Source organism: Bradysia coprophila, unplaced genomic scaffold, assembly GCF_014529535.1.
Source record: "Bradysia coprophila strain Holo2 unplaced genomic scaffold, BU_Bcop_v1 contig_151, whole genome shotgun sequence".
In the NCBI taxonomy this organism is placed as follows: Eukaryota; Metazoa; Arthropoda; class Insecta; order Diptera; family Sciaridae; genus Bradysia; species Bradysia coprophila.
Genome location: NW_023503423.1, coordinates 6931874 through 6946410, shown reverse-complemented (window position 1 = coordinate 6946410; position 14537 = coordinate 6931874). Strand labels below are relative to the sequence as shown.

At 34.5% G+C, this 14537-nt stretch overlaps 1 protein-coding gene across 1 annotated transcript; it reads right to left on the bottom strand.

Moving 5' to 3' along the window:
• Positions 1-699: 699 nt before the first annotated feature.
• Positions 700-14529, bottom strand: LOC119074672. Its single transcript, XM_037180955.1, has 6 exons — positions 13944-14529; positions 6752-6861; positions 1715-1845; positions 1270-1403; positions 1061-1210; positions 700-1002 (listed from the first exon to the last, which is right to left on the bottom strand). Exons 1-6 carry the CDS (start codon positions 14014-14016, stop codon positions 851-853), a joined length of 750 nt encoding a protein of 249 aa, XP_037036850.1. The 5' UTR covers positions 14017-14529; the 3' UTR covers positions 700-850.
• Positions 14530-14537: the final 8 nt, after the last annotated feature.

The following is a 14537-nucleotide window of genomic DNA, read 5'->3' as shown; positions in this document are numbered from 1 at the left end:
AGTTTTCATGCAGAGGGCCGGAAACCCGAGAAAATTCGAAAAATTGCCCTCATTTTCGGCCCCGAAGCATGAAAAATAGTTTTGTTTGAAGGGTTTTATTTCTGCATTTATTCCACTTTTCCGTATTTATGTAAAGTGTGTAATTATTACACATTTTTCCCAAAAGTGTGTATTTGCAAAAAGGTAATTACACACTTTTCAAATTTGCGAATAGGTACGTTATAACATTTGAGAAGAATTGTGTAATTTCTCGAAAAGCTTAAAAGTGCCCCTGTGCTGAGGGCCTAAATTACGAGAAAAATTCCGAAATTTATGCCCAAGGCATGAAAAACATTTTTCAAATGTGCGGTGTGATTAACCTCATTATCTCTTCTCAAAATTCCATGACGAAATATTGCCTTGTTGACGCTTTATCTGATGACAATTCAGCAGGGTAATAGAGGTTTTACCACGTCAAATAGAGTAGTATTTTGATACCACTAATACCATTAGCAGTCTTAACGGTAATTTTGCAATAAGGTATGGAAATATTCGCTACTATTTTTCCCTGTTCAAATAAAGTTTGTACGTGCTGTGCTGATCGTTGTACAGTTCAACATCGCTTACAGGTTAACTAAACTTACAACAGGAGTAAACCAACAAAACCCACAAAACGTAAAGAGTAAAGAGTAAAGTTTAGACATAAAAAGACAACTAGAACTTTTGGTACAAAAATATTTCTCCCGATCACATTTTATTTTTTCTCCAACAATTGTGTTTTCTTAACCTAAAAAATAATACAAAAAAAATTTCGTCAAAAAGTATTTGGTAATCTACGTAATCGCACTAAATTCAACGATCTTCAATACCGTTAAGCCAGCAAAAATTGTTCAACCGGTACATGAAGCAACAATTGATTGGCAATGCCTGAAAATTTAGCGGATAATTTCTTCTGAAGCTGCGGTTGCATTGCTTTCAAAACTTCGAGTCCATTTTCGCGCAAAAATAGGTTTGTCGCTTCAGCTGAAAAAGTGTTTTTTAATAGGAATCGTCAAACTAAAGTAAATGGTAAAATTCTCACTCAAAATTCGGTTGTTCTTGAACACCTTCGCAATGTTCATTCGAACTTTTTTAACATTCAAATTCAATACCAAACTCTCGACATGCATATACGTTCCAGTTGATTTTATCTCATTCGATACGGTTCCTTTCAGGTCGACAGCAACGCCATCTGATAATCATTTAAGTTAGTTCGACTGTATGCTCGGAAAGATTGTATGTTGCTCTCACCTAAAGTAGCATCAAAATCTCCTTGTCCACTAGCTGGAATGATGATTAGAACACCTGAACTCGTATATTTAGCACGAATTGACAGTCTGGGAATCGTAATGCTCGCCTCGAATGGTGCACCATTTCTACTTAATCTGAAATTTGGATTTCGTAAGTTACTCCGCGGTTACATTTGCGATATTCCATGGTAAGCGTAAGCGAAGCGACGGGACACAGTACCAGGCGTGAGAGTCAGCAAAATCTAGTTTTCGGTAAGAACTCTGCTCAAGCCGTCTATATAATTCTTAATGCTCAATGCATCCGCCTAAAGTAGTTGTAAAATTCGTAAAAAGACAACTTTCCTTAGGACAACTTTTTCAACTACTTCAAAAGGCTTGAGACATCAGCCGACAATAAAACTAAGTTTTGTAAGTGCTCTCACGTCTTATGAGCACTGACTAATTACTTGACTGAATTGACCGTATAATTGCTAGCTCCGAATATTTCCATATTTTTCAACGTTACACGGTATCCTTGTGGTCCTCCAGTCAATTGCAACGATAAAGAATCCATAAGAAACGGTTCCACTGATGGCATCTGTGGAAAAAATGAAGAAAACCAATTCATTTCATAGACACGCAACATTTTATTAGTTCTTTGAATTTCATTTCCTAACACCTAACACCAAAGCTTTTTATCAATACCTTAAGGTAAACCTTCGACGACCGTAGCCTCGACCTGTTTACCATCTAGATATGTACAAAAATGTTCATCGCTAAAATCAAATTTTATTCACGAAATTCCCTTCAAAAAAATTGTCTTTGACACATTTTTGAGAAATATTGTGCTAAAAGCATGAACAAACATACGAGAGGTGTGAGGTTTTATTTTGAATATTTATAAATGAATCGTCCCATAATGCATAAAACAATCACGTATTGAGTGCGTGCAAGTACATGATTTAAGATTTACAACTTAACTTGTTCTTGAATCGAGTCGCATGATGAGAATTTCCCACAATTCAACACCAAAAGATGAATATTTTTCTACGAAATTTAATGTTAACATAAAAAAACCGCCAAATTTGTTTCGATTCGTATATAAAACCAGCTTTGTGTTTATTTTACGCTTGTCTTCAATGAGAAACCTTAAATAACTTTTCATAGAAAATAGTTCATTGAGTGTCAGAAATTGAATGAAACTCCATAAACAGTAAATGTCGCATGCAGTGCCCATTAAGAATATCTGCATAAAAGAACATGTCTCGCCGTGTGGCTTATACACAAAACATACCAATATAGCACCTGCTCGTTTAAAATCATAAAAGTTTAGTGTAAATTTGCGTTGACTATACTCTGTGCCAGCATATTAAATGATTGGGGAATTACAGACTTATATCACAGACTCTATAGTGTAGAGGCTATCATTATAAAATGTACATATATATATATATATATGCGTATATGTGGTACATCATACATCGTATAGATTTGTACTTTTCACAAACGATTTGTAAATATATTCTCGGAACAATAACATTGATTTATTTTCATGTTTTTCTGGTTAATTTTGTTTACAAGATTTATTTTGAAGATTTAAGTTCTTTTCATTGTATACCAGGAGATAGTTCAAGGTGACAAAAAACCTATTTATTTTTCTCATTGGTAATTGGAAGAGTCACCTGTAAACTATTTCGTAGTGTAGCTGTTCATCACGAGTGTCTTTCACATTGGTCAATATAGACTTAGAATGTCCATAGTTCGATAGTGAAGCTAACACCGCGTGTTAGCATTGGCCTATTTTGACAATTATTATCTCTTCCTGAGGCGCAATTTTTTTTTTCTTGAATACTTCGTTCTCTGCGATACAGGCGCGGATCCACCGATGTGCGGTCGAGGCGGTCGCTGGGGTCAGAAAGAACATTTTTACATAAAAAAAAATTAAAACGAAAGCCGCCTGGGTCAGAAACTTTTGGTCTTCAATCCGCCTGGGTCAGAGCAAAAGCTGGATCCGCCCCTGCTGCGATATGACGAAATGTGTACAGTTTGTTCACCTTTAGAAAGCACAGGTTTAGATTGATCAGAGTTTTAAAAGTCATCGATGTTCCCAGTCAAAGTGATTCCCAGTATATGATATTTTGTCGCAAAATTGGTTATCGCTAAGGGATTTTCAGATTTTGTGTCAAAAAAGCAAAACCTGGAAACATTTTAGTGACTGGGACCATCAATGACTTTAAAAACTCTGAAAAAGCCTCAAATATGTTCAGAGCTAAAACAAACCCACCGCAGAATTATACAGAAAATATTACATTTGAGCTTTTGTTTCCAAACAGCATTTTCTTATACACTCTGGGTGCCACCCACTTATCCTAATTCTAATAAACTCTCATCGTTTACGGTAATCAGATAAGTTTTGGGGATAGATCTTCAATGTAGTCTTTATTATTTTAGATTCTCTTCTTATGGTTCCACTCTTTGAGAACTGTAGCTGTTGCGTACACTATTCAACGGTTCCATTCTAAAATCCTTTGTACCGCTTGTTCACCTGAAGGAATCACAATTTTTGATTTATCAAAGTTTGCAAAGTTATTGACTATATTTGTAGCCTTTTGCTATCCATTTCTGAATGTAGGTCTCCCGTATTTAGGGGTATTTAGCCATGAAACACCACGCGGGCAGTGCGGGTTGGTGAGTAAAGTCATCGATGTTCCCAGTTAATTGAGTGCATCTTAGGAAGGTTCTGAAAGTTTATCAACCTGTAAAGGGTGCATTTAACGAAATTGGTCTAAATTGTCAAAATTTATATCTCATCCGCCTTCGTGAGTGCCTTCACCTGTTCTTTCAGAACCTTGATTTTTAGTGATATTTTGGCCAGGCCTCTCACACCTCCTTATTTCCTTATTTTTCCTTATTTTTTTTTAAAAACCTCCTTATTCCTCCTTATTTTATTAAAAAATCCCTATTTTCCTTTTTTTTCGCAAATTTCATCGACGGAAATCAAAATTAAGAAGAAAAAAAAATTCGCCGCGCGGCAAAAAAAACTATTTTTATTATTTAACACAAAGAACTTTAATAAAAAGTTGGTGTCGTAGCTCATGATCGTTCCAACATGACTGGTTTAACATATATTTTTGTGGTTCCACGCCGCCTCTCGACTCAAGAGTCTCGAGTGAAACTATTTGATTTAACATGCAAATCAACATTTACATTGTCTCAGCCTTATTTACACTTACTTCTTTCAAATTTGTACTTTTATACTTTTACCAATTTACTATTTTTTCGAAATTCGAACGGGATAACAAACAACAGCTTTTGCAGTTAACGAGATCAAAATCTAATAAAGTAAGTTTTAAACTTGAGGGTGGGGTCAAGTAAGAATTCACGCCGTAAGTACGTCTTAAATTTCAAAAATTTTGTCGCATCGAAAACTGATTGAAAACTGCCACCCTACAAAAACGATAGGTACGTCAAAAAAACAGTGATGCGTTTTATTTTGAATTTTGAAGCGCACTTATAGTGGTAATTGGTAAAGCTAAGCTTTGCTAAGTATCTTACTCAAGCCTTAAACGCGCCCAAAATATTCAAATTTTCATCGTGTTAAAAGTGAATTTTACGATACAACTTTACAAAAACGATACCGCAAAATAAACAAATGCGTTTTATTTTAAAGTTGAGGCGGATTTCCGATGTTAATTGCTGTATCTTAGAATAATTTCGATTTTTATCGAAAAATTTCTCCTCATTTTTCCTTAATTTAACTAACAATTTCCTTATCTCTCCTTATCTTTGTGCTAAAACCTCCTTAATTCCTTAATAAGGAGTCCAAATTATGTGAAAGTCATTACGGCTAGCACGTATAAATGTGACGTAAGTATATCATGGGATATTTCGATTCTGTACACCAAGAACAGCTTGGTTCTTCGATTAAAATTTAGCAATTTCTGAGAATATAAATACGATGAAAAAAGAGCAATTATTCGAAAGTCCACTGGTAAACTTTATATACAAGACAATGTATAGGTGAAAATCGTAATCTCTCTTTATAACATACGCCGGACACGAATGAGTACTAAGGTGCCACTCGTATTTTATACAAGACGTTTCCTAAGTTAGCATACATACGTGTCGGGCGTACATATATTGTCCTCACGTCAATTTTATACATGCCAGGCGTAACAACTTTTCTCAGTGTTAACTGCACTCAACCGATGATTATTTTGACTTTGCATTTACTTTATTTGAACAATTCTTCTTTGTGGCCTATTTTTATTGCGAACGTAACTGGCTACCAGCTGTAGTAGCGAATGGAAAAACTTAAACAAATGATATAACAGGTTTGAGTGGTAAACAAGATAAATAAATGGCGTCATAATTTAGCGAATTATTCAAAGGATACTGTGTCAAAGAATAACAATATCTCAAGATAAAAGAAAATACTGAAGAAACTAACCACAGCTACACGCTACAACGTATAATATGCAAATTGCTCAATCTAAAATGAAAAAAACGAGTCAAGTTCAATCCATTTCAAGTTTTATTTTGTAAAATACGTTGATAATGAAACTCTAAAATGATTAACAATATGTGGTGAAGGACGTGATTTTTTGCGAGTGAAAAATGGAAAACAATAAATTTGGCATTAACTGTCGTCATTTGCAACATTGAAATAAAAGTTAATAAAACCGCAACATAGGTAGCGCACCATGTAAATGAGTTCACTAACCCAACGGTTGAGGATTTTCTCCGCTTCGAATTGCAAATTTTGATCATAAGGAAGACTAATTCAAATGTTGTTTACATAAATTTGAATAACAATTTCGGGCTTGTTTGTTTGGCTTTTTGTTTTGTTTTGTTTTTTTGATAATGTGTCATTGAATCATTCAGCACATTCTAGCACTAAAATATCTTTTTACGATTTTTAACGTGTATCGAAAATGTGAATGAACCTCCCATGCATGGAATTGACTTTTATTTTTCCACAAAATTTATTAAATTAAGAATTTTTATGGTCAACAAGCATATTCAAGAGAATAAAAACGAGAAAATCATTTTAATTTTCTCATTGTTGTGGTACACCGTACACGTTTTTAACACATCGTCTCGCATTTAATTGTTTAAGTTATAAAATCAAGAACTTTTCGGCTATTAAATCGTTGTTGTTTTTTTGCAATATTGTCTTGACATACAAAAATGAAGTACAAAGCATGTATACGAACAGAGAAACAGGCATATTTGCTCGCAACGTATTACAACACTTCAATGGAAGGAACTTAAGATTTATTACACAAAAAAAAAATTAACGAAAAAAATTCACAAAATTGCAATAAATCGATTCGCCTTGAAACAATGTTCAGTAAACCATCACACAGGTATCTATATATTGTCGGTGCAGATGATTTTAAAATTTGATTTCAATCAGATTGTATAATTATTAGACATTTCGTTTAATTGCTGGTCAATTAATATTTAACAGTTTTGTACATTACATAATCAAGGACATTTACCTCAATTTCTGGAATTCCTTGGGCCAAGTATGGTTTCAAGTGATGCAACGAATTTTTTAAACATTCAATTAGCCTGGGATCACTCTGGCGACATTGTTTGATGTATTCAGCTGAAATAAATTTTTTCTGAAATTATTTTTCATTCCTGGCATATTTCTGGAAATCAAATTAAATCGAAAAAAACAACGTTAAACCAGACCTCCGACAAGTGTTTTAGTGTTTTACTGTATACGAGGAGTACCTTATGCAATCATGTATGTAAAATCAAAGTTAGTTCGTGCGAAAAGCGAAATTGACAATAGACTTTTTACTACTTTGTCCATATAGCTGAACGTATACCAGTGAGAGGGATTCTTTTGAAAAACAGCCTGCCGAAATCGGACGTATTTTCCAGAGGATTTTTGTATTACGTGCCTAGGTCTCGGCCTAGGTAGCTTTTGGTCCCTAGAAGCCGAAACCATTTTCATAAAAATTCCTCGATGGTTGTGTGATGTAAAACCGAAAAGATGCACTTTACTTATGGAAATTTCTCTAGCTATGAGGTATGGGCAGTTGAACGTAGGGTTTCGCCAAATTTCTGACGACTTCTGTGCAACTGAAACGTATAGAAAATGCTTTTGACACCAAGTTCCGCTACTCGAAAAATTCCGGGCACAGACAAAATTTGACCAAAATTTTTCTTTGTGCAGTTGCTGATTTACCTTTTCGATATCGTTTTATCTGAAACAATGACGGGCAACATATTTCTGCTCCAATTATTACCCCAAAAACTTAATTTTTGTCTCGTACGGTTTTCACTGCCTACGAGAGATGTAAGCAAATGTATGTCCCTAAGAGAATTTCAAACAGAATTCTTATAGGAAAAGTGCATATCGCTGGCTGGCATAAACATTGAGGATTTTTATGAAATTGGCTTCTTGGGACCAAGCTGTCTAGGCAAAAATCCACTGGAAAATGTGTCCGATTTCGGCAGGCTGTTGTTCAAAAGAATCCCTCTTATGAGTTAAAAAGTCATTCACGAAAAAGTAATTGGAACTTTTACAAAGATAAAAGGGATTTTACAAAAAGCTTTTTCCGTTTCACAACTTGCAACCGAGGTTTTTTTTTCATACCAAATGTTTAATGGTTGATAATGAATATATGTTCACATAAAGAACACAAAGCATTTTGAGATGAACTGTATGTTTTCAAAAAGCCCTTTTATATTTTAGAGTACCCGAAGAGACGGATAATATTCAAATATGTGTATATGTGACTGGAGGACGAGGTTTTTTAGATACCATTGGAAGCGTAAAGTGTGGATGTGGAAGAATGAAATTTTAAATTAAAAATTGCGGATGTTCACATTTTATTGCATTAAAATCAAAGCTGTTCAAACCTAATTTATATTTGAAAAATATGTGGTGGTGGTGGAATGAAAGTGTAGCGAAATTCTTCGTACTAACAAAATGTTTTGGATGCGCATCTATTTGATACACATTGTCGAAATAAGGTACAAAAGAAAATCTGCAAAAATGTACCTACAGGGAGAGAAAAGTGAAATTTGACATGTTTTCTGTTTTAAGAGGTGTTGTGGTTTGTAAATGATTCCATCCACCATAGCACTAAGTGCTTTGCATCCATACAGAATTTCCTTAACAAATAAAAATCTTTTATTTTCGTATTTCACTCCGAACAAAAATCTAGATTTTCATGTATTCAACGAAATTCTTATGGAATCAATGACAACAACTCTTACATTAGAAAACACTGTCCTCTTTAGATGCGAATATGCCTCAACAAACGATAAATACCGATCGTAGTAACATAGAAAAATGTTCTGTAAGATCGAAACAGTGGTCAAATGTCTTGCGTCACCACAGACTGGCGACAAGTTAGCAGGTTCAATCACGAGTTGAAATTTTATTTCGACTATGCTTCGCTAGACTTGTTCTTGTGTAAAATGGTATAGTGTTTATAGAGCATTGTACCAGCACCACATAAATAGTGTTTTTGAACTGCATATTCATGAAAAACGTCAAAAGAACGAAACAGTCAGGGTCGAATGTCCAACTATCTGTACTTTTTGTTTTCTTTTCAAATAAAGAACTTTAAACATCACGTTAAACAACAACACTTGGATAGAGACCACTATGCCGACTTCGGTGCGTTCGGTATAAGAAAGCTGAACGACATCTCAATGCCCGCCTTTCTTATAGTACGATCAACCTCGTCTCTCAAATATTCTTCAGACGAATCGATCATTTGCTACATGCGTGAAGCTTCGGAAGCCCGGCTTAGAGTTAACTCCGCCATTCCAACGAATCGTCACCATCAAAGTGCTTTGGATAAAATCTACGTTGGTCGATTAATTGACTACGAGCTTAACTATACACATCCGAATGACATCGCACGTTTTTTGGCTCTTCACACACATCGGCACTTTCTTGGATGATCATCACGTCAGAGTGTGCTTGGCTCTTCGAGTCGGAGCCAATATCTGCCGCCCTCACATTTGCTCTTGTGGTACTTTCGTAAATGAATACGGTCTTCATGGGCTCAGCTGTCAGAGAAGCGCCGGCAGACATCCACGACATACCGAACTTAACGCAATTCTATGTCAAGCTCTATCGGCTATACAAGTAAATTCAACGCTTGAACCCCGGGACTTTTGCGGGACGATTATATTTTCAATATATTCGCCGTTGAGACTCTCGGCCAATTGTCGTCGGACATTAAAAATTTAATCAATTAAATCCGTTCCAAGCTCAACGAGGTTAGTGGAAACAGTCGGTCCCACGATTATTTGGTTCAGCGCATTTCGTTAGCCATTCAACGCGCGAACGCGTCTTCTATATTATCCACGATCCCGACGTCCACCCGGCTTGACCAGGTGTTTTATTTATGATCGATTGAAATTTACAACCCGTTTTCATTGTGAATAGAAAAAAGATTAAAGAACTTCCTTTTCCTTTTCGAGCATTTCACAAGCGTCAAAGCACCCAAATTAACACCGTAAAGAACTTGTTGAATTCAATGTGTGTATTAAACACACTTAAACATAACCTACATTGTGATTGAGCAATGTTCACTGTAGTAAAAACAATTTTTAAATACGTCATGATCGATATTATATAAATCATTGCAACTCAATTATGTCTTTTAATTCAGTTGCAATGACCTGTAAGAGTAAATATCATTTATCTTTGTAACGTCGATACACGATTATGAATTAAGAGTTCAAGATACATACATGTATGTATATATCTATGCTGGCCACAAAATATTCAAATATGAATGTTACATATCATCCGAGACATTGCACTAAACAAAATGTCATTTAAATGTGCATTTCATTTGGATTGTAGCACAGAACCAGTTTCTGTTAAGATTTTTTTTTCAAGACCTAGTCCACACTAACGATTATTGTCGTAGGTATACACCGCACAAATCTGTGCACAACAACAATTTTGGAAAAGTTGTTTTCGATAGCATTAAACGGCTAAGAACCTTGAGATCCTTGAACTACTGTTCAGATCAAACGGATATAATATGTGGAAATCGTGTACTGCACACCGGTAGATTACTGATTTTCCATAATAACTGACATAGACTTGTGGTCATTAAAATTGTTAGAGTGAGTAACATTGAACTGTTGTGCAATTCTGTGCAACTTGTTCACTTATTTATCATTTTTTATAAATGAGAAATATTGCTTATCGATCTTAATAGCTAGTATACAAAAGGTATGGGAATGTTATTGGAGCATTGATCTCAATAGAAACCTTCAGTTAAACTGTATATCAATCCTAATTTGAAATTCATTGTCTCATCAAAGCATTTCTTATCGGAAGTCATTAAAACAAACTGATCTCCTGACCTTTTCGTTCCACCAGGCTGCATTGTTTCAGGGACGAAATTTATAGAAAAATTCTAAATTTCGAAAGAACTTTTGTGTGAACAAAGAACTATTTTCGTCAAACGGATCAACACAATAATCACAGTCGAATTCAAAACGAAATAAATTTCATTTTCGATAAGTATCATTGAAATAACCATTTCAAGTGGGATGAAAAGACATTAAATGTTGTAATGGATGTTCATCGGACTATCGTAGATGTGTACAGAAAACTCACGGTCTCCGTTCAACTCAAGCATGAAATGCATCGTTGCATTCAAATTTTGCACTTTTTATGTAATAACTGTTGGTGGCCTTACGTATGCTGCCTGGTGACTCTATCGATCGCTTTGTGAACATTATTTATATTAATTGACTTCCTGTGAACATTCTATTACGTAAATATGGTTTTTATAGTTATTAATGGAGTCAACAGAGTTATTTATTTTAGATGAACGTTTTCGACATACAAAAAGCGTAGATTTTATTGTGTTCTTTTACGTAATGACTTCCAATCGCTACGACAAATGTATTAAAGAAGAGAGTTTTTAGCAAGGTTTTCTGCTTAAAGATGTACAGTACAGAACCAAACTTAAATAAAACTTGATTACCGCACTTTTACAAGAATTATGCAGACACGAACACTATTTGAATATCTTCTTGCAGAAATGACACAGGTCCAATCAGCGAATTATAAGAAAACCAAAATTTTATTGATTTATTATCATTCCCAATAGGCTGATGATGATTTTTCTTCTGAAATATAATAAAACTTCTATTGAATGATACCACGGCAGAGAAAAATAAACCAGGTTAACTTTACTCAGTCGCAATGATCGTAACGATCGATTATTCAAAACTAGGTTAAATCAAGGAAATTTCATTTTTCTTAGGATTCGCTAATTGGATCTCAACTTCTTACAATCGGTACGCTATACAACGATATTTGTTACTCCTTTTGTTCAAGGTATTTGATGGTGATAGATAAGATTTGGAATTAATCATGGAATACAGCAGTTGTGTAAGGAGTCCTTGTATAAACAAACTCAAATTTGTTGAAGGTATCGCCTATGACGTTTAATACAAGATCTTTCACTTCATTCACTTTCGGATGGCATCAGTTTTCATGGATTTAGCTACGTTTCGCTGCTTCTAAGATTCCACATCTTTAAAATCTCTTTATTCACTAAATGACACAAGGCAGAGAATAGCGCGTAAATGGGAAGTACTAGATTTGTTCTCTTGGAAAGGACAAAAGGATCACATACTTTTACAGTACTTGCGTATACTTGGCGCAGATTGTAAAACTAAGCGTGTTGAAACAGACGAAGTGAAAACAGATTAGAAAACTTGGTAGAAACCTAACAATTTCACTGCTCTTACATTCTTCATCGAACATATTCAACTGATCATGGCGGCAAGAAATTTTTAAGTAAATCGTTTGTTGATTCTAGTTGGTTCTAACTAAATTTTTCCATCCCCACTCATTTGAGAACCAAGGCGGCCGACACACATCGGGAATTGGAATCATAAAACGGCTTGTCTTTAGTACCAATGACCATTGGAACATTACCATGCCATAACAGACGGAATAAAGAGAAATTTTCCTCAATGAATATTGGCATGTAATTAAAGTGATAGCTATTTAATAAGAAATGATCACAAGAAAATAGGAAATGATCACTAGAAAAAGAGAAATGATCACAATTTTTTTATGATAGCAATAAAAATAGAATTTGATCACCAAAAAATAAGAATTTGATCACTAAATATATGCAATTTTACCACTAACATATGATCGTCTCGAAATAAGAAATGATCTACAATTATACGAATTTGATTACAAAAAATAAAGAAATGATCGTGCAAAATAAAAAATTTGATTGCAAGAAATAAGGATATGCTATCTATTATTCTGTTTGATTATTAGACGATGCAAGAGAAAAAAAAATTTACACCTAAGTTACCAACACCGTTCCGGCGCCCGGCTCGCATTGTGGCCCTCCGCTTCGCTACGGGGCAATGGGCCGGATCGCTCGGCGTGTTAAAACGCTTTTTATGTGCAATGAATTACACAGACTAATTATTAGACGATGCGAGAGAGAAAAAATTAACTCCTAAGTTACCAACACCGTTCCGGCGCCCGGCTCGCATTGCGGCCCTCCGCTTCGCTCCGGGGCAATGGGCCGGATCGCTCGGCGTGTTAAAACGCTTTTTATGTGTATTCGTTCGGACTTTTAGTGATCAAATTCTTTATTTTTAGTGATCACATTTGATTTAGCGGGTGGTAGGTACTACTTGTGATCACTTCTTATTTTAGGTTGATAGAATCTTATTTCGTAGTGTTATATTTGAAAAACTGGTTGTTATCACATTCTTATTTTCCTGCAATCATTTTAATTTTCAAGTGATCAATTCTTATTTTAGATTTATCGCTTTTATTTCTTCCCATGAATATTTAGTTAGGCACTGAAATCGAAATACACTTGGTAACAGTAATAGGTCATCCGAGCTTGGGTGAATTTGGTTTTCATCACTCACTTAAAATGTTCGAAATAAGTACTGACTAGCACAACGTACTTATGTGAGAGTTATTTGTGTGTAAAGAGCATTAGTAGTGTGTATAGTGACCAAAGTTAAACGAAAAGTCTTGGCGAATAAAGCCCTAAGCATCTAATTAGTACTCTCAACCGTATACGCTCAACTTGTATCTACATTCTAAAAGTTAGTTAAATTAGAAAGATTCGGAATCCGATAAAAAAAGAACTAGTTTTTTCGGTTGCAGACTATAGGTTACCATATCGAATACATTACAGTTTCATGTATTGCGTCTCGATATTACGAAAAGAAAAATACATCACGTTCAGTGCACATTGATTTCATAAGGAAGCTAACAGAAAAATAGTTTCACTTTGTAAAAGCAAACGATACAGGTTTGAATCAATAGCCGTAATCAGTTTTACGAAAAGAAAAAAAAAGCAGCGCACCAAGTTGTGTCTACTAAAAAAATACGAACAAACAATTTCTGTCTCAAAATGTAAAGGTGAAAAGCGATAAAAAAAGCAAACAATTGCTAAATCATGATGATCTTGATTAACAATGTAAAGGATCACTCAAAATATCATTAAAAATATTGGTGTTAACATTCACGCCAGTTAACATTCACGCCACATTGATTTAAATGTTAAGTATGCAAAAATAAATATTTTCTGACCGAACTGTCTACAACTTGAACGAACTTAAATCTCTCTTCAACCTTCGTATTTTTAACAGAAATCATGAGAAAAAAAAAGAATTAACAAATGCAATGCTTACGACTTTTCCCTTGTGCCGATACGGTTGATGATATATAACAACTCATTAGCACAATCAGCATATATTTCGTCATAATTATTATTTTCTAGTTCAAATTAATCCAAAACAAAAGTAATTAAATTTACAAACACAACGTCTTCAATAAAAAAAAAAAAATTTAAAATATTTCCCAAAGAAGAAACCACAAAAAAATCACTCTCGATTGATCTCATAAGAATTTCACTTTTAAATGCAAGCAAATTCAGTTTTTCTGCGTTTAAATATCGACAAAAAAAAACCTAAACCGAACGCCAGCGATGCACTTGGTTCTCTACTGTGCACAACACAAAATATATAAATACGAAAAGAAAAACCGAGAAAAACAATCTGACGAATTAAAGTTATATCGGAATCAATGCACTCCCCAGTGCAATACGTGTGCAATTTTTTTTTCTTCTTTGTAATATTATTATGTCTTCAGTGTCTGGTCAAGTTAACATTCAATGATTAACTATGATGAAAACCCGAATCTAATAACGTCCGAAGTCAATATTGTTTGAACATGTTTTTTTATCTAATTTGACAATGATCAGCAATTAATGACCGTATGCGTAT